This window comes from Lepidochelys kempii, chromosome 23, assembly GCF_965140285.1.
Source record: "Lepidochelys kempii isolate rLepKem1 chromosome 23, rLepKem1.hap1, whole genome shotgun sequence".
Lineage (NCBI taxonomy): Eukaryota > Metazoa > Chordata > Testudines > Cheloniidae > Lepidochelys > Lepidochelys kempii.
This window is the reverse complement of record NC_136402.1, coordinates 17,472,202-17,498,348: the sequence shown is the minus strand read 5'-3', so window position 1 is coordinate 17,498,348 and position 26,147 is coordinate 17,472,202. Positions and strand designations below refer to the sequence as shown.

Below are 26,147 nucleotides of genomic sequence, written 5' to 3'. Positions count from 1 at the left end.
TCACAGCCTGGTATCCTCTCCTCCCCCACCTCCCTGGATCAGAGCCATGAGCTCATCTAGCCCGGTATCCCATCTCCAAGCTCTGCAGCGAGGGGATCACTTGCTGCAGTGGAAGGGCTCCAGCACAGCTCTCCCCAAAGCCCTGGGTGTTTCCCCGCCCTGCTTATCTATTGTGATGCGGGATGTGTATAAAGGTGGCACCAGGGGCGCCAACCTGATGCCAGCTACAGCAACAGGACAGCAATGAACAGATGCCCGCTCTGGCCAGCCTGCAGTGCACGGCCATATGGTCCGGGGGCCGCGGCATCGCTGGCTCTGGGACTCAGCTAGGAAGGGAAAGATCTCTAGAGACTGATGAGAAGGGCCAGGAGAGCAGGTTCTGGGAGACAGCCCAGGACTCCTGGGTTCATTCCCTGCTCTGTTACGGACTCTATAGGGTGAGTCATTGCATTGCAATAGCACCTATAGGCCACGTCTGAGACCAGGGCCCCGTTGTGCAAGGCGCTGCCCAGACCCTGACTGAGATCAGCGACCCACATCGTGTCAGGCGCTTCCCAGACCCCGACCGAGATCAGGGCCTAATCATGCTGGGCACTGCCCAGATCTCAACCGAGATTGGGACCCCGTTGTGCCAGACACTTCCCAGACCCGGACCAAGATCAGGGTCCCCCATCGTGTCAGACGCTTCCCAGACCCTGACCGAGATCGGGGCCCTGTCGTGCCAGGTGCTGCCCAGACCCCGACCAAAATCAGGGTCCCATCGTGCTGGGCGCTGCCTAGACCCCTACCAAGATTGGGGCCCCGTCGCGCCAGGCGCTGTACAGACAGATGGATGTGTGTGGAGACGGATGGAAGGAGGAAGGGGTGTGTTTGGGGATGGGGGATTGGATGGATGGAGGATGTTTGGGGATAGACGAGTGAGTCAGTGTGGGGGTGGAAGGATGGAAGGAGTGTATGATAGAGGGATGGAAGGAGGGTGTCTGGGGATGGAGAGGTGTAGGATGGAGGGATGGCTGGAGAGGTGTGTGGGGATGGATGGATTGGGTAGCGGGGTGGATGGATGGATGGGGATGGAGACGTGGACAGATGTTTGGTGATGGGTGTATGATGGATGAATCGAGAGACGGGTGGATGGATGGAGGGGTGTGCAGGGATAATGGGGGGCTGGTGCGACAGGGATGGAGGGGTGTTGGGGATGATGGGTGGGGAGTCCTGTACAATGGGGGTATGGGGAGGGGTGTTTGGGGATAATGGGGGTATGGGTGGGGGAGGGGCGTGCTGTATGATAGGGTGGGGGAGGGGTGATGGGTGTTTGGGGTGATGTGGGTATGGGTGGGGGAGGGGTGTCCTGTATGATGGTAATGGGGGAAGGGGTGTTTGGGGATAATGGGGGATGGGTGGGGTGGAGGGGTGTTTAGGGACAATGGAGGGATAGTCCACCTCTCTAACCCCCCTTTTCCCCGTTTTTATGGAACCCCGCCATTGCGTTTAATGGTAGGGTCCAACGGTCGCGGGCTACACCATTATTAACCCCCAAGGGGTTCGCCTCCCCCTCTTCTCACCCCGCTTCTCGGTGTTAAATGGGCACCTGAAAATTGACATAAATCGCGTCTGAGCCACTCTTACTCTGTTTATTTTGGTAGAAGCCTATTTTCTAATCTGCTCCCCTCGTTTTTATTTATGGTAGCGGCCAACGGTTGTGCAGTACTGTCTGCGGATTAAACCATTATCAACCTCTATGTGTGACCATGTATTACGCCCCCTCTCACCCAAACCCCTTTGTTCAAGTGCTAATATTTAAATAGGGTTCTGAAAAAGTTATACATTGGTTTCTTTTATAGTTTATAAATGTTGGAGTCCAGATATATAAATATCCCCCTCCCGCTTTGCTCTGTGGTAGCGCCCAACCGCTCCGGCCCCTCTCAATGGGTCAAACCATTATCTTCCCTGTGTAGGAGGGGAGAATGGAGACTCCCTGCTCCTCAGCCCTTTTAATTCCCCATCTCTCAGACCTGTAATTACATCTTGTGGTTAATTGAGTTACACATCCTGGTTTAAATTCCCTTTGTTTCTATGGCCCAGTCCCATTATATAAGTGGACACCCTTATTTTGAATGGTATCGCCCATCCTCTCAGCTACGAGAGAAGAGGTCGGGCGAGCTCACTCTGGATTGTGGGGAGGAATAGAGCCGGCCAGTACAGGGCTTATCCCGCTTTCCATATTCCTCTTTGTGCTTCAATAGGCTAGAGATGCACATAGAGAATGAAACTGTGGCTCTGTTTGGCTGCCAGGTAGAAAAAGCCTGTCATTGCCTCCCCCCGCTGCTGGTTATAATGGTACAGCCCCCATAGGAGGAGAAGGCCATTGGGGACCTTTCCATTGAGGAAACAGAAGACGGTTGAGAAAGTACCATTCTAAAAACTGGGGGGTTAGTATCGATTGGCTACTGGGCTCCCTTCATCAGACTGCTTATTTAATTAATGCGTCATAATATCCCTTCATATATTATTGATCTCTCCCCGCGGGTCCCGTAAAGCAGGGGGATTAGAGCTCCGCTTTCAGGGCGGTCCTCCCTCTCAGTAATGGTAGCGCCCTCCCGGGCCGTTCCAGTTGAGACTGTACCAAATAAAAAGAGGGGGGGGTGATTGCCTTCTTCCACCTTTTTTGCCCTCTTAGTTTAACACCAGCCCCTAGGGGTATGGGGGTTGCGAATCCCTAATTCTCCCACCGTCGGGGATGGGCTCGGCCTGCCCCTGAGTGCTCCCTGCGTGTGGCCCTCCCGTGGTGCGCGGCGTGGTACGTCCCGCAGGGAGGGGGGAAGGCCGGGCCGGGGGCCGGCACGAGCCAGTCGCAGGGTGGGAGGTGGCCTAGACGGAGGGGGAGGCGCCGCTCGCTGGGAGGAGACTTCTGCGCACCCCCCCCCCCGATCCCCTTTCTCGCCGGGCTCTGGGGGACCATGGGCGGCTGAGGGGAGCCGAGCCCCGGGCGGCCGAGCCGGCGGCCATGGCTGAGGATTACTGGGACCCGCAGCAGCAGCGCTGAGCCCCCTGCAGCGGCAGCCAGGGTAAGAGACACCCCGTGGGGCGGGGCCTGGCGATCCACTGGGACCCGGGGATCCACCCGCCGCAGCCCGACGGGGTCGGCACCCGCTGGATCCCACGGATCTTCTGTCCCATCGGGCTGGGATCCACTGGGTGCCCGGGATCCACCCACTCGGTCCCATGGGATCGGCACCCACTGGATCTTCTGTCCCATCGGGCTGGGATCCACTGTGTGCCTGGGATCCAGCCACTTGGTCCCATGGGATCGGGACCCCCTTTATCCCACGGATCTTCTGTCCCATCGGGCTGGGATCCACTGGGTGCCCGGGATCCACCCACTCGGTCCCATGGGATCGGCACCCACTGGATCTTCTGTCCCATCGGGCTGGGATCCACTGTGTGCCTGGGATCCAGCCACTTGGTCCCATGGGATCGGGACCCCCTTTATCCCACGGATCTTCTGTCCCATCGGGCTGGGATCCACTGCGTGCCCGGGATCCACCCACTCGGTCCCATGGGATCGGCACCCACTGGATCTTCTGTCCCATCGGGCTGGGATCCACTGTGTGCCTGGGATCCAGCCACTTGGTCCCATGGGATCGGGACCCCCTTTATCCCACGGATCTTCTGTCCCATCGGGCTGGGGTCCACTGCGTGCCCGGGATCCACCCACTTGGTCCCATGGGGTCAACTCACACTGAATTTCTCTCCCCCCTCTGGGACTGGGGGGATCAACTGTGACCCATGGGATCTACCCACCTGAGCTACATCAGATCTGCATGCACTGGATCGCCCTCCGCACCTTCCCCATTCATTAGGGGTCTGTAATGATTTCTGACCTTATGGGATCCACTCACATGGGATTCTCTACCAGGCTTGGTAGCCCCTGTGATCTCTGACCCTAGGATCTACCCACCTTTGCTGTCCTATGTGATCCACTTCATGAAGTGCACCTAAAAACGATTAATCTTCTGCTTTCCCATTGGCTGGGGGATCTGCTGCAACATCTGGGATCTACCTGTCGTTATTCTCATGGGATATACTCATACTGTATCACTCAGATCCCAGCCCTTAATGGACTGGGGGATCCATGGTGACTTTTGCTATTCTGGAATCTATGTTCTGGTATTGGGATCTACCCACACTGGATTCCTCTGTTCTTCTATGCCTTGGCCTAGGGATCCTTCTGTGACCCCCAGGGATCTACCCTGACCTCCCTGCAAGGATCTACCCCTCATGCTAACTCTTGCAGGGATCCTCACATTCTTAAATCCCCTGTCACCTTGTGGAGATCTATGCACTTCTTTTGGGCTGGGAATCCACTCGGACCCCCAGGTCCCAGATCCCGTGTGACATTCCCTGGGAGTCGGCCCTCACTAGATCACTCTATTAGGCTGGCAATCTATTTTGCCCTGTTTGCCTGGGACTGTTGCTACACCTACTGTATCCCTCTCCCCATTATTCAGTGTTTGGGCATCTACTCTCAGTTCTGGGATCTGCGCGTCCTGTTTTGTTGGTGTCGGGGGGATCTAGTCTGGATTGTCACTCTGGGTATCTTTTGCTCTGCTCCCCTCTCACTGGTTCTGTCCCAGAAGAGATCTACCGAGGCTCTTTGCCTTGGAGATCTAGCTCTGGTCTCTGCAGAAGGTGAATAATCTGGGGTGAGCCCCCACCATGTTCTCTAGCTGGTCTGGGGAGCTCCCCCAGTTGTGATCCACTATGACCTCTCACTACAGATCTAGCCACATCAATGGATCCCTCTGCACTCGCTTCCGGCTCATTGGGGGAATTCACACCAGTCATCTACCCAGGGGATACAGTGGGAAGGGGATCGGGTGTCTGGAATAGATCCAGGACATTTGGGGAGTGGCGTGTTGTGTCTTCCCCCAGCGTGGCGAGGGCAGAGTGAGAGACGGGTTGCTGGAATCCATTTTGGGAGATCCCTGGGATCTCTCCACTCACCAGATCCCTGTGCAGTCAGGCTAAATCTGGGGAAGGGGGGGGGGAATTGCTCCCACTCCCGCATGTGTTGGGACAGGCGGAGGGGTCGCTCCCCCTGTGTGGGGGGCGGGGAGGGATGTGCGGGGTTGGTCGCTGCAGTGAGGGTGTTTGTGGGTGGGTGGACATTCCCACCCCCATGTCTGGGGTGGATCTTGGTAGTGGGGAGGGGGATTCCTGGCTTTTCCCTTCAGTGAGTGAATGCAGGAATCCTGGGGGGATAGCAAGGGGGGGCGTCTTTGCCCCCCTCTCCCATGTGCTGGGGGGAGATGGACAAGGCTGGATTTGTGTACCCCTGACCCCTGGGAATAAGTCGGGGTTTGGCATCTGGGGTCCCCCCCAGATGGGATTAGTTCACTGCAAAGGCCCCAGCCTGAGTTAAATCTAAGTCATGTGGTTATTTTGAGTGTGGGGCTGAGCTGGGAGGGGGGGGGGCTGGATTGGGCTGTGTGTGTGGGGGAGGGAGCTGATTGTGGGGCTGGATCGGCCTGTGTGTGTGTGGTGGTGGGGGGGGGGTGCTGATCAAGGGGTCTATATCAAGCTGTGGGGGGCTGGCTCTGGCTGGGGCGGGACATGACCCAGGCTGGCTTGTGGGCCTGTGGTAGCTGATGCTCCTTGGATAGGGTCCCACCATGTGGGACTGGGTGTGTTGGGGGGCAGTGGGAGGGGCACAGTTGGGGGCTGCAGTGCGGGGCTGTTGTCCCATGGTTCATGCTCACTGCACAGGCTGGATGTGTCTGAGAGGGGGGCTAGATCCGGGGCCCCCTCGCCCTACCCCAGGGTCCCCTGGGTGGGCGGGCAGGCGGATCCGGGGCCTCCTGCTTGGCTGGTGTCTTGGGGTGGGGGGCAGCGGCCTGGCTGATTGACCCTTCCAAGCAGATCAGTCTGGGAGTTGGGGGGGCTCCTATCGCACCCCGTCCTTGCCCCTTGGAAGGGCTGGCTGTGGCATGGCTGACTCGGGGAGTTGAGAGCCTGTCCAGGCTGCTTACCGCCCCCAGTCAGACCCGGTTGGCTGGTGCTGGTAGCGCCCCCCCCTCCCCTCCCCCCGTCTGCCCTATCTGCCCCCCGGTGCTCGCCTCAGACGGACTGGATGCCTGGTGTCCTGGCCTCTGTCCCTGGGGCCGCCTCTCTCCGGCAGAGAGCTTGGGGGGAGTGTGACCTGGTGCCAGCTGCTGGGAATGGAGCCCCAGAGTCCTGGCTCTCCCCCCTTCCCCCCAACCACTTGACCCCACTCCCCCTCCCCCCCAGAGCTGGGGAGAGAACCCAGGAGTCCTGGCTGCCTGCCCCCCCAATGCTGCGGGGAGCAGGACACTACCCTGGCTCCAGTGCCCATGTGGTGCTGGGGAGGGGAAGGGGCTCTGTGGCTGGAGAAGGGGTAGGATGCGGGGGGAGGGTTTATGGCTGAGGAGTGGGTGAGGTCTGGGGGCAGGGTCTGAGCCAGGGGATCTTAGTGTTGGTTGGTTTTTTGCTGGGGCGGGGGGGGAGGCTGTCGGGCTGGGTCCATGGGCTGAAGGAAGCGGGTGTGAGGGGGTGGGGGAAGATCTTTGGGGGGAGGTTGGCTCAGGAGATGGGGCTCTCGGGATGGAGGTCAGGTCCAGGGGTATCTCGGGGGGGGGGCAGTGTCTAGGGGATGGATTTGGTATCTTTCGGGGGATGGGGCTGAGGGGTCAGATGGATGGGGGCTGGGGGTCTTGGAGGGTTCAGAGGTCTGGGGCCCTGAATGGGCGTGGATGGGGGGTTTGGGGTGGTGGGAATGGGGGGGCTGGAGGCATGGGGCTCCCGGGGGCTGGTCCAGGGCATGGTGCTGGGTTGTCTGGGGGGCAGCTCTCTCCCTGCATGGCCCCTCCCTCTTCTGAAAGGGCAGGTCTACCTGCCCCAGTCCCTGGGCTGCTGCCCCGGGCTCCGCCCCCCCCGGTAGGTCAGTGGGTCCCCCGAGGTATTAATAGCTCAGTGAGTTGCTCCCCAGGCAGCCCCCCAGCTTCACCCCCCCACGGAGTCTGTAGCTGCGGCTTCGAGGCCTGGGCCGCCTCCCTCTGGCTGACCCGCATCTCTGGCCTTTTACTGCTGGGGCGGGGGGGTGCGCCTGGCCGCTGGGGCGGGGGGGTGCGCCTGGCCGCTGGGGCGGGGGGGTAATTGTGGAGACAGGTGCTCCTTGGATTGGACCATTGACCCACTGGATGTGCCCCCCAGGACAGCTGGGAGCGGGAGCCCAGGGCTGGGCTAGCAGGGGGTGTGTGGAGGGGCACTGCAGGGGTGGGAGTGAGGGGAGCCCAGGAGTAGGCTAGCAGGGGGTGCGGGGTGGGAGTGAGGGGCACTGGGTGGGGAGCTGGAGGGAGCCAGGGGTGGGCTAGCAGGGGGTGCGGGGCAGGAGTGAGGGGCACTGGATGTGTGTGTGTGGAGGGAGCCAGGGGTGGGCTAGCAGGGGGTGCGGGGCGGGAGTGAGGGGCACTGGATGTGTGTGTGTGGAGGGAGCCAGGGGTGGGCTAGCAGGGGGTGCGGGGCGGGAATGAGGGGCACTGGATGTGTGTGTGTGGAGGGAGCCAGGGGTGGGCTGGCAGGGGGTGCGGGGCGGGAGTGAGGGGCACTGGATGTGTGTGTGTGGAGGGAGCCAGGGGTGGGCTAGCAGGGGGTGCGGGGCGGGAGTGAGGGGCACTGGATGTGTGTGTGTGGAGGGAGCCAGGGGTGGGCTGGCAGGGGGTGCGGGGCGGGAGTGAGGGGCACTGGATGTGTGTGTGTGGAGGGAGCCAGGGGTGGGCTAGCAGGGGGTGCGGGGCGGGAGTGAGGGGCACTGGATGTGTGTGTGTGGAGGGAGCCAGGGGTGGGCTAGCAGGGGGTGCGGGGCGGGAGTGAGGGGCACTGGATGTGTGTGTGTGGAGGGAGCCAGGGTGGGCTAGCAGGGGGTGCGGGGTGGGAGTGAGGGGCACCAGCAGGGCTGCGGGGGAAGCCAGCTCAGTCAAACTCCCCTCCCCCTGGCCTTGCCGCCCCCTCGAGTCCTTTCTGGGTGATGGAGGTGGCTTGTTGCTGGTGCCCCCCTGCTGCGTGGGGGACCCATGGGGGAGGCTGGTGCCCGGCTCCTGGGAGTCCCAGAGCTGGGGCTTGGTGGCGAAGGTGGGTCTGGGATAAGAATAAGGTCAGGGGGACCTGAGCCGGGCTCTGGCATTTCCCCTGCCCGTATCCGGGGCTGAGCCTGCACCCGGCTCTGCTCACAGGACCCCTGTGGGCATCCAGAGCCATGGAGGGAGGGTGTATGTGGAGCTATCTCCTCACCTGTGCCAGCTGGGAGCACCTAGAGGGGACAGGGAGTGAGGGGAAGGGGCTGCTGCTTGCTCAGGTCCCCCTCAAAGTCCCCCACAAAAGGGCAGTGATGGGTAGATGGTGCAAAGCCACTGGAGCCTACTCCCCTCCCAAAGCCAGGGAGAGAACCCAGGAGTCCTGGCTCCCAGCCCCCACCTGCTCTAACCACTAGCCCCCACTCCCCTGCCAGAGCCAGGGAGAGAACCCAGCCCCCTCTCTAACCATAGACCCCACTCCCTGCCAGGACAGGTGAGCTGCCAGGTGCTTCAGTAGCCCTGGGCTGGGGTTGGCCTGGCATAAGCCTGTGCGGTAGGTGCCCTGTGTGCTGGGGGGCAAGGCTGCATGGGGCTGGATTTGTGCCCTGGCCCCAGCAGGTGGCTCAAGCCAAAAGGATTCTGCGGATACCTCCATATGGTGAAGTAAGGGGAAGCAGGCGGCCTGAGTTGCCCCCCAGTGGGGCCAGCACTGACAGCTGGGGGAGAATGCCCCCTGCTGAGTCCCGGCCCAGCTCCCTGCAGCACGGCCTCGCCTTCCAGGGGAGAGCGCCCCTTGCCGAGCCCCCTGCCCACAGCACGGTGCCCTTAGTGCCCGGCCCTACTGCCTGGGGACAGCACCTCCTCCTGAGCCCCCTGCCCCACAGCATGGTGTCCCCCAGAGTCCAGCCATGACTGCCGGGGGGAGTGCTTCCTGCCCTGCTTGCTGCAGCACCCCCCCAGCGCCCGGTCTTGCCTGCCAGGGGAGAGTGCCCCTGCCCAGTCCCCCACCCCACAGCCCCCTGCCAAGCTCCATGCTTGGCTATTGCCATCCTGTGCTTCTCTGTACTTTCACCCACTGTTGCCCTCAACCGTGGCGGATCCTTCCCCCATGTACTGACAGTGGAGCAGCAGTTGGAGACTGTGGGTATTTCTCCAGCCCCCAACCAATTGGAGGGATGTGAACTGCCTCCGGTGTCACAGCCGGGCGTTACTCCTGGAGCCTACTGATGGCAGCAAGTACACTTTGCTAATTCACCATCACCATGGGACCATCCAACTGCTGGGATCATCCTGGGACCCCTTCTGTGCTGTCAGTAACCCTCCTGGAGCTGACCCCCTGCCAGAGGCTCCTTCCAGAATCCCAAGCCTCTCACACTAACCTTGGCTCCTCCCACATGCCCCAAGCTCCTCCCAGAGTCAGCTGTTCAGACATCGCCATAGTAACATCAAATGGCCTGTGAACCATCGCTAGTCTAAAGAGTTAATGGGGCAGCATTTCAGTCCTTCCACCCATCAGCTACTGTGCCCCTTTCCTGGTGAGGGCCCCACCCCAAGTCCCCCTGCAGCTGACCCTTTGTGGGAGACATATGGGTCCAACCCCACCCCCAGGTGTTCCCTATGGTCCATGAGTCTGATACCGGGCGGGGGGGGGGCACCATGCTGGCTGGCCTGTAGGGCTGATTCGGGGGGCACTGGCTGGTTGACCTGTGGGGTCTGATCTGGGGGGTCACTGGCTGTCCCATGGGTCTGATGTGAGGGGGCATCAGACCAGCTGACCCCTGGGTTTGATGTGGGGAGCACTGGCTGGATAGCCATGCTGTGGGGTGACTAATCCATCCGGGTTGTCCATTCCCGGGGTGTAACGTGAGACACATGCTGGGGTGGGAGCATCGACTCCGTGCATAGCCCCGGCCCCGACCGACCTCTGCTTGGCATGGCCCTTAGCCGGGGAGCAGGGTAGGGGGCTCATGGTTAGTACATTTCCTTAGACTCTTTCCTCTAGAGTTTTTCCCCAGCTGCCCCGCCACAGAAGTGGCTGCATCTCAGCGCCAGGGCAGCCCTCCCTGTGCAGCGTTATGTGCGGCTGTTCCCCAGCTGCCCTGCCCCAGAGGTGACTGCATCCCAGTACCAGGGCAACCCTCCTTGTGTACCTGATCTGGTGTTTCAGGCTGTGGTGTCCTTTCCCCTCTGTGCAGCGGCCCCACCATGGATCGGATGAAGAAGATCAAGAGGCAGCTCTCAATGACCTTGCGGGGGAGCCGGACGGCCGAGAAGAACCTCAATGAGCAGATCAACATCGAGGAGAACAACAGCAGTGACACCGGTGAGCCCCTCCCCCAGCCGGGCCCGCTGCGGATCCTGGTGCCCGGGGCAGCTCCGCCCACTCCGGTGCCTTCCCATGAGACCTTTCTGTGCTGGGTGTGGACGAGATCCGGACTGAGACCTTCCCTTTAAGCTGGCTCTTGCTGTGAGAGCACCTTTAAGACATTTGAGGGGCCTGGAGGCATTAACTGCCCCTTTAAGGTGTTCCACTTACAAGACGGTGCCTTAAAGGGGTCTGTGCACAAGGCCACCCCTTTAAGGCTTTCTGCAGGCATAACCGCCCCTTTAAGGTGTTACTTGAGCATGGTTGTCTTTTTAACATTCCCTGTGGGTGTTATGGCCCTTTTAAGACGTCCCTTGATGTGATGGACTCCTAAAGGGTCCGGGGATGTGGCTGCCCCTTTAAGACCTCCCTGGCTGTGCCTATGTGGTGGTCTCTGGGCATGGCCGTCCCTTTAAAGGCTGCCTCCTCTTCCCTCCTCACCCCACCCTCTCCATTGCTGGTGGCCCAATTGGGAACCAGCCTAGGCAGCGATTGGGTGGGCTCCATAGAGGTGGCCAATGGCCAGGTGGAATATACCATCCCACTTTTGCTGTAGGGGTGTGACAGTCGGGTCTCACATCCATTGGACCTGACCAAAGCCCCAAATGGGGGTGTTTGAGCCAGGTTGGGTAGGGCTGTGGGCCCGGACTCCTCAGTTCTCTCCCTGGCTCTGGGAGGGGAGTGGGGTCTGTTGGTTAGAGCAAGGCGGGCTGGGAGCCAGGATGCTGGGGGCATTACTGATGCTTTGAAGGGTTAATTGGGAGGTCGGGATTAGGATGGGGGCTGAGTTCAGGAATGGGGATGGTTGGACCCCAGTGCTCTGGCTTGATGTGTGGGGGTGTCCATGGCTCCCCCACGGGTACGTCCCCCCCGGCTGGTCTCTCCCGGATTTTGTTTCTGTTCTGTTGTATTTTTGTTTCTTCATTTTCTTTTTCTTTTCTTTTTTGTCTGTGTTTAATTTCTGCCCCCCCACCTGCCCTGTCCTCCTCCCTTCCGGCTGTGTGACCTCTGTGACCTGGACCCCCCACGCACCCCCTTCCCTCTGGCTCTGTAACCCCCCGCATCTGCCCCCCCCTCCTCTGGGCTGCATGATTCCCCCACATCTGCCCCCCAACCTGCTCTGGCTGTTTGATCCCCTCCTCCTATCCTCCCACCCCCCTGAGCTGTGCCGCCCCCCCCATCTACTCCCCTCTCTATATGGTCCCCCAACCCAACCCCCACATCCTCTCCCCTGGCTGTGTGACTGCCCCCCTCCCCCAATCTTTCTCTTCTTGTGGGCTGGGCTCCCCTGCGCCCCATGTCTCGTGCCCCCCAGGCCTGGCGGGGAAGAGCGGGCGTCCCTGGGGCGCCTCGCGCAGCGTCTATTCCTTCCTGCAGCGCCGGCCGCGCCCGGGCATGACCCGCAGCCTGAGCGCCCACCTCGCCCGTGCCAGCCGACTAGGTGACTATGGAGGGGCAGCGCAGACCCCAGGGACCCCCCTGAGCCAGTCAGCTCCCCTTCTGTGGAGCCGATCACCGCTCGGAAAGAGGAATGGGGGCTAGTGGGTTAGAGTGTGGAGGGGGCTGTGAGCCAGGACTCCTGGGTTCTCTCCCTGTCTCTGGGTGGGCAGTGGGGTCTAGTGGTCAGAGCGGGGGGAACTCGTGAGCTGTAGTGCTGACGGAGTGGGGGGGGTAACCAGCCCCTCCCCCTTTCAGTGGCTGTGGTTTATGTTTTATTATGTGGGCAGCTGAGCCGGGCTGGCAGGACGCGGGGGCAGCGGGTGAGCGGCGGGGGAGCCCTGGGGGGTCGCTCTCAGAGTTCCAGACGCTTTCAGGGTGTGCTGGCCACTGCACGCTGAGCCCGCCTGGGTTTGCTGCCTCTGGCTGCCTGGCAGTGTTGGGGGAGGTGGGGGCCTCCAGCAGGGGGCGTTGTGGCGAGGGCTGGCTGGGTGGGGGCCTCCAGCAGGGGGCGCTGTGGCGAGGGCTGGCGGGGGGAGTGCTGTGTGTGTTGATGCTGGCTGGGGTGCTGGCAGTGCAGTGTCTCCAGCAGGGGGCGCTGTGGGGTCTCTGGCAGGGGGTTCTGTGGGGGGGGCCAGTTGGGGGGTCTCTGGCAGGGGGAGCTGTGGGGGGGCTGGCTGGGGGTCTCCGTCATCCCGGTAACTCCCCCTCTGCTCTGCCTCCCGCCCGCCCCCAGAGATGGTGCAGGAGGACGTGAAGATGGGCTCCGACGGGGAGAGCGACCAGGCGTCCGGCACCTCGTCCGACGAGGTCCAGTCCCCCGTGCGGGTCCGCATGCGCCACAGCTCGGCCCGCAAGATCTCCTCTGAGGTGGGGGGGGTGGCCGGGCTCCGAGGGGACTGGGGCGAGATCCTGGGGGAGGGTGGCAGGAGGGTTGGGGGGATGGTGGGGAGAGGGGGTCAGGGATCTAGGGGTGGGTGGAGGTGATATGCGGGGGGAGGATGAGGGCTGTGGAGGGAAGAGGTCGCAGGGGGTCACCGACCGCAGGGCGGGGGGTGGTGGTCGCTGATTGTGCCCGTGACCCCCCTCCCTGCACCCCCCAGGACATTAACAAGCGGCTCTCTCTGCCGGCCGACATCCGCCTGCCCGAGGGCTGCCTGGAGAAGCTGGCACTGAACAGCCCCTTGTTCGACCAGCCCCTCAGCCGGCGGCTGCGCCGTGTCTCGCTGGTGAGAGCCTGCCCCCCGCATGTCCTCCGGTGCCCCCCGCGTGTCCCCCAGCCAGCCCCATGGTGCCCCCATCCTGCCCCCCAGCCCCCCACCCCCAGTGTTCCCTCGCCGGCTGCCTGCTCTACGGTGCCCCCTGGCTGCCCCACAGCTGGCCCCCTGCCCCACGGCCCCCCCATTTCCCCCCCCGCTGGGAGCCAGCCCTCCCCGGCAGGCGTCTCACGGCTGGTCTCTTGCCTGCAGTCGGAGATCGGCTTCGGGAAGCTGGAAACCTACGTGAAGCTGGACAAGCTGGGAGAGGTGGGAGCTGGGCCCTGGGGGTGGGTGGGTGGGGTTCTGTCTCAGGAATCCTGACCCTAATGCCGCCCCACCCCAGATCCGAGCCAGGGGATGAGATTTGGCGGGGGAGGGGGAAAGTGACTGGGGGCGGGAGGGGCCAGGAGCTGGGCCATGGGGCTGGGGAGAGGATGGGGGATGGGACTGTGGGGTGAGGGGGAAGGGCTGGGGGGTGATGGGGCAGAGATCAGGGGGCTGGACTGGGGGCCATGGGCCAGGGAAGGAGGGCAAGTGGCTGGTTAGGGGATGGGGCAGGAGGGGCCCCCCAGCTGTGACCTCCAGTTCTGTCCCCCCCCCCCCCCCTTCACTGCCCCACAGGGGACGTACGCCACTGTCTACAAGGGCAAGAGCAAACTGACCGACAACCTGGTGGCGCTGAAGGAAATCCGCCTGGAGCATGAGGAGGGGGCGCCCTGCACGGCCATCCGCGAAGGTACCTGCTCGAGGGGCGGGCTGGGGGACAGGCTGTGGGGGTGCTGTCACGGAGTCCCCGGGGCGATGCACTGGAACTGCTCCCTACGAAGCCAGGCGGGACTCGGGGGGACCCTTCTCTCTTGGAGCTACTGTCCCCAGGGCACAAAGCTTATGCAGCTTCCACCTTCCTGGGGCTGACTCCGGAGCATTCAGCCTCCCCTGCCTCACTGTGTGCTTCCCGCAGCGAGTCCGCATGGGGCGGGGTCCTGGGGGAGCCAGAGGGTCCTGCCCCCCAACTCCAGAGTCGGATGGGACTCTCAGCCAGTGGGGAAAACAGAAGGTTTATTAGCTGACAGGAACATGGTCTAAACCAGAGCTTGTAGGTACAGAGACCAGGACCCCTCAGTCAGGCCCATCTTGGGGCCAGGGCAGTCAGACCCCGGGTCTGGGCCTCCCTCTCTTCCCCCCACAGCCAGCTCCAAAACTGAAACCCTCCAGCCCTTCCTCTGGCCTTTGCCTCTTTCCCCGGGCCAGGAGGCCACCTAATCTCTTTGTTCTCCAACCCCCTCAGTTGGCACCTTGCAGGGGGGGCCCAGGCCATCAAGAGACAGGGTGTCGGCCATTCTCTGTGCAGATCCCATCACACTGGCCCTCTAGGGCTCTGCAACAGTCGCACCCACTTATCCCCCCACCTAGATACTTAAGAACTGCCTAGGGGAAACTGAGGAACCCACACCATATTCAGAGAGAACATTAAGAACAGTCCCACTTCGTCACAGGTGTCGGGGGAGTAGGCTGTGGGAGTGCCAGGGGGGCAGGCTGGGAGGTGGGCCGGAGGTGCTGGGGGACGCCGGGGGGAGCAGGCTGGGGGGTGTTCTAGGGGGCAGGCTGGGTATACTGGGGGACAGGTTGTTAGGCGGGCTGGAGGGACCAGGAACCAGGAGGTGGGCCGGGGAGTGAGCCGGAGATACTGGGTGGCAGGCTGGGGGGTGGGCTGGAGGTGCCGGGGGGAGCAGGCTAGGGGGCTGTGGGGCTGAGATTCACTCGACCTGCCCCCCCCCCACCTCCCAGTGTCCCTGCTGAAGGACCTGAAACACGCCAACATTGTCACCCTGCACGACATCATCCACACGGAGAAGTCGCTGACCCTGGTCTTCGAGTACCTGGTGAGTGGGGGGCTGGGGGCGGCTCGGGGGGACCCCGGCGTCCGAGCGGCATTAACCCTGCCCTGCTCCTGCAGGACAAGGACCTGAAGCAGTACCTGGACGACTGCGGCAACCTCATCAACATGCACAATGTCAAGGTAAGTGTGGGGAGGACGGGGGGGGCTCCTGGGGCCCCCCAGGGCCAGGCTGATGGCGTCTCTCCGTCCCCCCCAGCTCTTCCTCTTCCAGCTACTGCGGGGCCTGGCGTACTGCCACCGCCAGAAGGTGCTGCACCGCGACCTCAAACCCCAGAACCTGCTCATCAACGAGCGGGGCGAGCTCAAGCTGGCCGACTTCGGTGAGCCCCAGAGCCCCCCTGAACCCCCAACCACCCTCAAACCCCCACCCCGCCCCCCAGAACCTGCTCATCAGCGAGCGGGGCGAGCTCAAGCTGGCCGACTTCGGTGAGCCCCAGAGCCCCCCTGAACCCCCAACCACCCTCAAACCCCCACCCCGCCCCCCAGAACCTGCTCATCAGCGAGCGGGGCGAGCTCAAGCTGACCGACTTCGGTGAGCCCCCTAGCCCCCCCCCAGAACCTGCTCAGCAACGAGTGTGGTGAGTTAAAGCTGGCCAATTTCTGCGAGCCCCTGAACCCCCAGACCCCCCTGACTGGCCCCCAGCCCTCCAGTGCCAGCCCACTCTCTCTATGCCAGGTCTGGCGCGGGCCAAGTCCATCCCCACCAAGACGTACTCCAACGAAGTGGTGACGCTCTGGTACCGGCCCCCCCGACATCCTGCTGGGCTCCACCGAGTACTCCACGCAGATCGACATGTGGTGAGCCAGGGGGTGCCATGGTGGCTGGTGCCACGCTTGTCTGGCCTGGGACCCTCCTCCTGCCCACCCCACCCTAACCCCGCTTCTCCTCCCACCCCATACCAGTCCCCAGCCCCCTTCTGCTCCCCCTCCTGCCCCTCCCCCCTTTCAGGACCACCTTCCTCTCCTCCTGCTCCCAGTCCAGCTCCCCTATCCGGGCCTGGCCTCTTCTCCCCCCCCCCCCAACCATGTGGGGACCCCTTGGATACCACACCCGAACTGCTGCCCCCTCCCCCAGGAGCTCCCCATCCCCCACGCAGTCCCCAGCTCCCCACCCCACTCTGTCCAGTGGGGCCTGCTCAGTGACACTGACCCCCCCGCCCCCGCCCTTCTGGTGCTTTAGACCAGCCCGGGGGGGGCCACGCCAGCCCTGGTGGGGGGCAGGTCCCCTCCTGCAGCCCAGGTGGTTTTGCTGTCAGTAGCGCTGGGGTGGGGGTGCCGTGCCTCTGAGCGCCCATGGGAACTGGGTGGGGGCTGTGCCAGGGAGACCCCCCCCCGCCAAATTCTGGGTGCCCTGACCCCAGCGCCTCTTCCCCCAGGGGCGTGGGCTGCATATTCTACGAGATGTCCACGGGCCGCCCGCTCTTCCCCGGCTCCACCGTGGAGGAGCAACTGCACTTCATCTTCCGCATCCTTGGTGAGAGGGGGGCGCTCGGCGGGGCTCAGCGGGGGCTATTGGGGCGCTCGGGGGGTGCTGTGCTGCAGGGAGCATGGTCGGAGGGTGCCATGCTGCAGGGGGTGTCGTGCTGCGGGCGGGGGGGGCGCGTGTGTTGCAGAGTCATGGGGGGCTGTGCTCTGGAACAGGATTTTGGGGGACCCTCCTGTCTCGGAGCAGACTGTCGCCCGGGCAAGACGCTGCCCCAGCTTCCTCCTTCCTGGGGCTGACCCCGGAGCATTCAGCGTCCCCGTGCGCTTCCTGCAGCGATTCCTCCCCGGGTCAGGCTCCTGCCCCCCGACTCTGCAGCCAGCTGTGACTGTCAGCCAGCCGGGAACACAGAAGGTTTATTAGAGGACAGGAACACGGCGTAGAACGGAGCTTGTTAACCTAGAAATCAGAGACTTTCAGCCAAGTCCATCTTGGGGAGTCCTGGGCCAGATGCCCTGGACTCCCTGCCTCTTCCAGTCCCCCCAAGCAGACTGCCCAGCTTCCAGGCACCCCACCTCAGACAGCCCCATTGCTTCTCCTTGTCTTTGTCTCGCTTCCCGGCAAAGAGTCACCTGGTTGCATCCCCCGCCTGGGTCTCCGGTTACGAAGGGCATGGGCCATCGCCTACCTGCAGGCAGCTGGAGCCACCTCACCTGCCCCCCGAGGGTCTCGGCCAAAGTCACACACCCCTATTCCCACCACTTAGGCATTGGAGCAACACACAGGGAAACTGAGGCACACACAGTATTCATACAAAACAATAAAACTCACAGAGGCTCACACACAACATAACAAGGGAAAATCCCCACATCATCCTCACTTCAGGAGGTGGGCGGGGGCTCAGCAGGGATCACCGTGCTGCAAGGGGAGGGTGGGGGGGCTCAGCAGGGGGTGCTGTGCTACAGAGGGTGGGCGGGGGGGCTCCACGGGGCCCTGTCGTATTCTCACCCTATCCCCTCTGCCCTCCACCCAGGGACCCCCAATGAGGAGACGTGGCCGGGAATCCTGTCCAACGAGGAGTTCCGATCCTACAACTACCCCAAGTACCGGCCCGAGGCCCTGCTCAATCATGCGCCCAGGTCGGCCCTGGGGCTGCTGCATGCGGGGAGTCCCGGGGGCTGCGAGGGGAGGGCCGGGGGGCCGGATCCTCCTGGGGCCTGTGGGGGGAGGACCAGGGGGGTAGGATCTCCCTGTGGGCTGCGGGGGTGTGTGTGTAAATCCCCCTGTGGTTTTATGGGGTCTCCTTTTGGGCTGATATTTCCCATGTGCCCCGTGTAGGCTGGACAGTGATGGAGCCGACCTGCTGGGCAAACTGCTGCAGGTGAGAGACGGGGGTTCGGAGGGGCCGGGTTACCTTGGCTTGTAGCGTGGGATCGGGGGTGGGGGATTTGGGGGTGACGGGGGTGCTGGTGTGTCTGCCCCCTGGGGCGTGTCCAGACCTCTAACCCCCCCCCCCCCCCCGGGGGGGCATGTCTCGGCAGTTCGAGGGGCGGAAGCGGATGTCAGCGGCCGAGGCCATGGGGCATCTCTTCTTCCACTGCCTGGGCGAGCGCGTCACCAAGCTCCCGGACAGTGAGTGATCCGTGTGGGGGGGCTTGGCGCAGGTCGGGGTGCTGGAGGTCGTGTTGAGTCGGGGGGGGGCTCGGGGCAGGTTGGGGTGCCGGAGGTGGAGGGGGGGGGCTGAGTCAGGCGGGGCCGGGGGGCTCAGGGCAGGTTGGGGTGCTGGAGGTGGCGCTGAGTTGGGGGGGGGCTTGGGGCAGGTTGGGGTGCTGGAGGTGGCGGGGGGGCTGAGTCAGGTGGGGCCGGGGGGCTCGGGGCAGGTTGGGGTGCCGGAGGTGGCGGGGGGGCTGAGTCGGGTGGGGCTGGGGGGCTCGGGGCAGGTTGGGGTGCCGGAGGTGGAGGGGGGGGCTGAGTCAGGCGGGGCCGGGGGGCTCGGGGCAGGTTGGGGTGCCGGAGGTGGCGCTGAGTCGGGGGGGGGGCTTGGGGCAGGTTGGGGTGCTGGAGGTGGCGGGGGGGCTGAGTCGGGTGGGGCTGGGGGGCTTGGGGCAGGTTGGGGTGCTGGAGGTGGCGGCGGGGCTGAGTCGGGTGGGGCTGGGGGGCTCGGGGCAGGTTGGGGTGCTGGAGGTGGAGGGCGGGGGCTGAGTTGGGCAGGGCCGGGGGGCTCAGGGCAGGTTGGGGTGCTGGAGGTGGCGGCGGGGCTGAGTCAGGTGGGGGCCGGGGGGCTCGGGGCAGGTTGGGGTGCTGGAGGTGGAGGGCGGGGGCTGAGTTGGGCAGGGCCGGGGGGCTCAGGGCAGGTTGGGGTGCTGTAGGTGGCAGGGGGGCTGAGTCGGGGTGGCGCTAAGATGGGCAAAGAGGAACATTATGAGTTGGGTGGGGGTGGGGGGCTTGGGGCAGGTTGGGGTGCCGGAGGTGGAGGGGGGGGCTGAGTCAGGTGGGGCCGGGGGGCTCGGGGCAGGTTGGGGGTGCCGGAGGTGGAGGGGGGGGCTGAGTCAGGCGGGGCCGGGGGGCTCGGGGCAGGTTGGGGTGCCGGAGGTGGCGCTGAGTCGGGGGGGGGGCTTGGGGCAGGTTGGGGTGCTGGAGGTGGCGGGGGGGGCTGAGTCGGGTGGGGCTGGGGGGCTTGGGGCAAGTTGGGGTGCTGGAGGTGGCGGGGGGGCTGAGTCGGGTGGGGCTGGGGGGCTCAGGGCAGGTTGGGGTGCTGGAGGTGGCGGGGGGGCTGAGTCGGGTGGGGCTGGGGGGCTTGGGGCAGGTTGGGGTGCCGGAGGTGGAGGGCGGGGGCTGAGTTGGGCAGGGCCGGGGGGCTCAGGGCAGGTTGGGGTGCTGGAGGTGGCGGCGGGGCTGAGTCAGGTGGGGCCGGGGGGCTCGGGGCAGGTTGGGGTGCTGGAGGTGGAGGGCGGGGGCTGAGTTGGGCAGGGCCCGGGGGGCTCAGGGCAGGTTGGGGTGCTGTAGGTGGCAGGGGGGCTGAGTCGGGTGGCGCTAAGATGGGCAAAGAGGAACATTATGAGTTGGGTGGGGGTGGTTTGGGGGTGTACAGACTCGGGTGGAGCTGAGGGAATTCAGAGTGGGGGGCAGGGCTGTGGGGAGCTGTAACTGCCCCCTGTGATCCCTCTGCCACCGCCCCCTCTCCGTGTCTCCGCAGCCACGTCCATATTTGCACTAAAGGAGATTCAGCTACAGAAGGAGACGGGGCTGCGCTCAGCTTCCCTGCCTGACTCAGGTGAGACATGGCCCCCCAGCCCCCGCAGTCGCCCCCCCAACAATGCCCTGATCCAACCGCAGCTCCTCCCTGCCCCATTCAGGTGAGACATGGCCCCCTGCGGTCCCCAGCCCCGCACTGACCCACTCACAGCCCCTCCCTGCCCAACACAGGTGAGACATGGGCCCCCCCAGCCCTCCCCTGCAGTCCCCAACCCACCCACAGCCCCTCCTTGCCTGACTAAGGTGAGACATGGCTCCCCACATCCCCCCCGCAGCCCCCTGACCCACCTACAGGCCCTCCCTGCCCGAGTCAGGTGAGACATGCCCCCCCCCCCCCGCAGCCTCCCCAACACCCCCCGACCCACCCACAGCCCCTTCCTGTCTGACTGAGGGGGGACCCCGCCCACAACTCCCCCTGCTGACCCCTCTGCCCACACAGACATGCTCCCCAAGCCCTCTTCCCCCCTGCCCCGACTTAACGTGCCCTCCAGCACCTGACTGCTGACACTGGTCTGTTCTGGGGGGCAGCTAATTCATCTCTGACCTACCCCCAGCTGGGACCCCCCATCAGGGGGGAGAGGGGACCACCTGCCGCAGCCCTGCTAGGGCCCTTCCTGCTCAGGATGGGGGTGAAGCTTCCCCCTTGAAGACTCCCCCCCCCGGCCCTGCTCCCCAGGCCCCGGCTGCGCGGTGAACGCTCTCTCCTCTCCCGCAGGGGGTGCCGCCTTCCGGGTAGTGGACACTGAATTTTAGCCTTCGGGTCAGGTACTTCCCCCCCCACATCCTCCCTCCCATGGCCCCCCCCAGCTCTCAGCTTGGCCCCCCATCACCGCCACCCCCCCTCAAGGTTCCTCATCCGGACCTCCTCCCCCAGCTGGGAGCACATGGGGCACCCTGCTCCTTATCACCCCCAATACACACCCGCCCCACGGGCACTGTATTGGCTGTAGCAGGATGGGCGGCATGGGGGGCATAGGCTGGGGGTGGATGGGGGGCAGTGTGGGGGGAATCCCAGCAGCGGTGGGGAGGCCGCTGTCTCTCTTTAATCCTTTTGCTCCCCCCCACAGTGAACGGGCAGAACCGACGGCCCAGCTTATTGTTGTGACCCTGCCGAGCCACAGTGACGTGGGAGGGGCAGGGGCTGGCCTGACATAAACCCGCCCCCCCCGCCCGCAGCCGGGACTCTGCCCCTTTGGGTTGGACGCCGCCTTCGGGGATGGGACTCGGGCCGTGCCCTGGGGCGGGGTGGCGCCGGCTGGACGGCAGATGCCCCCCCCATGTTGTTTAAGTTTTATTTTTTCAAGGCAATATTATAAATATAGAGAAATAATCTATAGCCCCCCGCCCCTCGCCGGGAGGGATGGGCATGGGGGGGCAGCCCCCCGGAGTTATGTTTCCATGGAGATGTTTGATTCTGCCCCCTCTGTGGGGGAGGGGGCCACAACCCCTTCTGTACCCCCCAGGTTGCCTGGTGGGGGGGTTAATCCAGGGGGTTATATTCTGTCACTCGCTCCCACCCTAAATCCTCCTCTCCTGCCACCCAACACCCGCTGAGCTGTGGGGACAGAAGTCTTCCAGATATGGTGGGACTGGGGGGTGGCTGCTGTTGCAGACGTGTGAATGGGGCGGGGGGGTGTACCCCAGATGTGGTAGGTCCCTTTGCAGCAGTGTGTGTGGGGTGCCCGACAGTCTGCAACCCCTCCGCATTCGAGTGATGTGTCCCTGGGGAGTCCCCTTCCCTCCCCAAACCCCAGCATGTCCCCTTCCTGCAGGGCTTCCTCCGCCCCCACGTCCTGCTGGGTCGGCATGTGGGGTGAACACTGGCTGACGCCAGTGAGTTCAGTGGGGCGGCTGCCAGCTCCCCTTCCCCACTTAGTACTCAGGGCTCACGTGGGGCCAGCTGCACCTTTCTCCCAGTCCTTACTTTTGGTACTTGGCCCTTACTCTGCCCCTACTCCCATGTTACTCAGCTACTACTCCCATGTTACTCAGTCCTTAGTCTAGCCCTGTTTCTGTGTTACTCAGCCCTTACTCCTACAGTACTTGGCCCTTACTCTGTCCCTATTTCCATGTTACTCAGCCCTTACTCTGACCCTACTTCCATCTTACTCAGCTCCTACTCTCAAGTTGCTCAGCCCTTACTCTGCCCCACTCATGTTACTCTACCCCTATTCTCATGACACTCTCCTCCAACTCCCATGTATCTCTTCCCCACTCCCATGTTACTCAGTCCCTTACTCAGGTCCTACTCACACAATACTGTCTATACTCCCATATTACTCAGCCCTTACTTTACCCCTACTCAGATGATACTTAACCGCATTCAGTCCTTACACAAATGTTACTTGGTCCCTACTCACATCTTGTTCAGCTCTTACTTGGCCCCTAGTCAACCCCTAGTCAAATCTTACACAGTCCCTTGGTGCCTTATTTGGCTCCTATTCAAATGTTACTCAGCTCTCACTCAACCCCTCCTGAGATCTTACTCGGTTCCCTCCTCAGCTGTTACACAAGTAACAGCTGTAGTCAGCCCCTAGGATGCTCCTGGCTCAGCCCCTCCTCAGTCACTTCCCAGACTCTCTGCTCAGTCCTTGCTCCCATCCTTAGTCAATACTTAGTCCTTATTCAGGTGTTACTCCACATCCTCTCACTCCTAACTCAGCCCCTACTCGACTGTTACTCTCTACTCAGTGCTTAGTCCATGCTCAGGTGTTACTTGGCCTGTTCTGCCTTCCCTCGAACATTATTCTGTGGTTACTGAGGTCCTACTCACCTGTTACTCCAGTCCCTGTTCAAACCTGACAGTCTTTATTCAGACATTACTCCATCCTTACTTGAGCTTTACTCTGTCCTGAGCTGGTTGCTCACACATTACTTGGTCCTTACTCCATAAATCCAGAAGGGGGTCCGAGTATCATGGGGTGATCTGAAGTAACAGAAATGAAATTCACTAGGCCACAGGGAGGGGGAGTAGGAAGAATTTTGACCTGGGCATGCAGGACGCTCCCAGGGTGACGCTGAACCCCCAGGGTACCACAGCCGTGAAAATGGCCGGTGCAAGGCTAGGACGGTGTGGGCGAGGAATTTCCATCGCAGACAGAGCCTGCGCCCAGCGCTGGCCACCTGTGTTGTAGACCATGCAGGCTGAGGTGGGCCCCCCCGGTCTCTCCGTAAATCCGTGGGGAGGACAAGGAGGAGCTGGAGCAGCAGTGAGGGGCAGACACCCTGGCTAGTGGGATGCTCTTGCTGACTCAGGACAGATGCGCCTGAGCTCCCCGGGTAGCAACACTAGCTGCGACTGGAACTACTGGCCCGGGCAGCCCATCCAGTCCTAGGCGTTTACTCGTATGATACTCGGCCAGCCCCTACTTGATCTGGTTTTAGTTTTTACCCAGTCTTCAGTCCAATGTTACTGTGGCCAGACATGTTACTCAGTCACTGCTCTGGATTTACTCCATCCCTACTCCTGTTACCCTGCCTGTACTCAGCTGTGAGTCCCTACCCAAGCCCTTCTCAGCCTTAGCCTAGATATTGCTCTGTCTTTACTCAAATGCTGCTCCGCCCCGCTAAGTCTTATCTTAGATGTTACCAGCCCTAATGCAACTGTTACTTGGTCCTTCCCCAAACAGTACTCCATCCTTACAGTCCCAATTTAGTCCTTACTCAGAGTAATCTGACCGTACTAAAATGTTACTACCACCTTACTCAAACACTACTCCATTGTTTCTCAAATGTTACTCAGTCCCTAGACAGTCTTACCCTTAGATATTACTTATTTTTACTCAAAAGTTATTAATATCCTTACTCAGTCCTGAATCAAATGTTACTTGGTCCACACCTAGCCCTTACTTTGGCTTAGTTGATTTGCTACTCCTTCCTTACTCACATGTTACTCGGTCCCTTTCCAGCACCTGCTCAGTTGTGGGTACTCAGTCCTTAATCAAAACACTACTCAGCTACTACTCTGTCCTTACTCGTTACTCAGGCAAATCCCTCCTTGTCCCTGCTCTAGTCCAGCACTGCTCAGGATTGGATCCTGCATCCTTCCAGCTCCATCCTGCAGCCCCCTGCCCCGCACTCCTTGATGGACCCCGGCCAGGCTGTCCCGCCCAGAGGGCTCTGTGTGCTCCTGGCTCCCCCTAGTGGCTAGGAAGGATCAACTGCAGTTGGAAGGGCCAAGCCTTTAACTCAGGGGTAAAGGCCGGGGGTTGGAACCCTGCTGTGGGAGTGTCAGTTTAAAGGCGGACCCTATATCCCCCAGGCAGTGCGGCCCCCCTCCATTCTCTCTCTCTATATATTGTGTGTGTGTGTATATATGTACATATCTAGCCTTTTTTATATGCAGCATGTAGTGCTTGTGGGATGGAATGTCTTTCCTTGGAAGAGCCATACCCATAGTAATAAAAATGACAATACCCCCCCCCCCCCAGCTGAACTGCAGCCACCTCTGGGGCGGGGCAGCGGGGAACGGCCTCCCGTAATGCTGCATGAGGAAGGCTCGGCCGGCGCTGAGATGTAGCCAGCTCTCCTCATGGATCAGAATGGTCCCCCACATTTCCACTGTTCCCCCCTCTGCCCCCCTGCTCTGACCCATAAGACTGAAGGTGACGAAGTGAGAGTCCCTGGGCGGGGTGGTGTCTGTTTTCTCTTTCTCTGCTGGGCACCTGGCAGGGACTGGGGCCTGGGGAGTGTCAGCGAGATGCTGTGGTGGGGGGCGGTGCCAGTGGGGTGGGGTCAGTGGGTGGGTTTGGTCTGGGATCCATTCCTGGCAGGTGGTGGGTTTTACTGGGGGGAACTGGATCCCTGTGCACAGAAGAGGGAGGGATCTCAGCTGTGAACCCTGCATGGAGGGGGAATCCCACATCAGATCCCTTCATGAGTAGGAGGGTGGGATCCTGGACTGGAGAGGAGGGGGCAGGGCTAAGACCAGATCCCTGGTGGGGAGGAGGGAGGGATCCTAGAGTTGGATCCCTGCATGCAGGAGAAGGGGATCCCATAATGGATCCATATAGGTGGAGGAAAGAGGGATCTTGGAGAGTAGGGGATCTCAGAGGATCCCTGGGCAGGGAGGAGGAGGTTGCCAGACTAGATCTGTGCATGGAAAGGGGGACCCTGGACTGGATTTCCATGCCTGGGGGGCCCTGCAGTGGTCCAGAGTGGATTCAGTAGGGACAGAGCCCCCTCCCCTGCCAGCTGTGTCCTCCCCAGCCCTGTAGATGGAGGTGGGAGTCTCTGTGACAGGGGGGCTTTGGCTCAGCAGGCAAAGGGTTAACCTGCCTATACATATCAATGTTTGAGGGGGGAGGGCTGTATCTGAGCTGCGTGGGAGACGGAGCCTCCCTCGTTTTTTGTCTGGGGTGAGAGACTGTTCTGCACTCAATGTATGGAAATTATTAAAGTCTCCATGGAACCCAGGCGTCCTGCGTCTTCATTCACCCTGCAGATGGGGGAGTGGATGGTGGATCCTAACTATGGGACCCACCCCCCACTTGCTGAATCCAAGCTGTGGGTCGCCTGCCCTGGGATCAGACCCACGGGCCCATGCAGCTCAGTAGCTCCTCAGGCCCCCCATCAGAGCCACAGGCCCATCGAGCTTGATATCCTGTGGCCCAGGCCCACACCTGTGAGCCCATGGATTACGTGCTTTGCTGGAAGTTCTTAAAACCCAGGTGGCAGAATAGAACCCAGGTGTCTGGCTCCTTCTCCCGTGCTCTAACCACTAGACCCCACGCCCCTCTGCCAGAGCCAGAGAGAGAACCTAGGAGTGCTGGCTCCCAGCCCCCTGCTCTAACCACTAGACCCCACGCCCCTCTGCCAGAGCCAGAGAGAGAACCTAGGAGTGCTGGCTCCCAGCCCCCTGCTCTAACCACTAGATCCCACGCCCCTCTGCCAGAGCCAGAGAGAGAACCTAGGAGTGCTGGCTCCCAGCCCCCTGCTCTAACCACTAGACCCCACGCCCCTCTGCCAGAGCCAGAGAGAGAACCCAGGAGTGCTGGCTCCCAGCCCCCTGCTCTAACCACTAGACCCCACTCCCCTCCCAGAGCTGGGGAGAAATCCCAGGTGTCCGGGCTCCCAGCCCCCCCCACCCCGCTTTAACCCGCCAGACCTGTGACCCATGTGGTCTGTTTTATTTTATGCCACACCAAACATGGCGTCTCTGCAGGCGACTTTTGCCACCACCAAGATGGCGGTGAAGGGGGCTCCGGCTTTCTGGGGAAGGCGTGCTCCGCTCCCGCTGCCTGCTCTCGGACGTGGCGGTGCACCACACTCAGTATGGCCGACCGGGCCTTACCATGCGGTGCCACACTCAAAATGGCGGATTAAAAGCTACGAGGGTCCCTTCCCTTTTAGCCACTTCCAGGATGGCGGATCCCGGGCCCTTGCCCGTGCGCCGCACCCAAACTCTGAGATAGCGCGT

General features: G+C 62.4%; 1 protein-coding gene across 1 annotated transcript; it reads left to right on the top strand.

The window, feature by feature from the left end:
* The first annotated feature begins 2,819 nt into the window (after window positions 1-2,819).
* On the top strand, window positions 2,820-20,884 carry CDK16 (cyclin dependent kinase 16). Its single transcript, XM_073322296.2, is given in 19 exon segments — window positions 2,820-3,065; window positions 10,286-10,413; window positions 11,771-11,896; window positions 12,629-12,762; window positions 12,996-13,121; window positions 13,362-13,418; window positions 13,773-13,887; window positions 14,940-15,034; window positions 15,109-15,171; window positions 15,248-15,371; window positions 15,728-15,795; window positions 15,797-15,849; window positions 16,428-16,525; window positions 17,508-17,613; window positions 17,813-17,855; window positions 18,016-18,106; window positions 19,671-19,748; window positions 20,445-20,494; window positions 20,797-20,884. Coding segments are annotated over 17 exon segments (1,533 nt in total). The 5' UTR covers window positions 2,820-3,065; window positions 10,286-10,295; the 3' UTR covers window positions 20,483-20,494; window positions 20,797-20,884.
* Window positions 20,885-26,147: the final 5,263 nt, after the last annotated feature.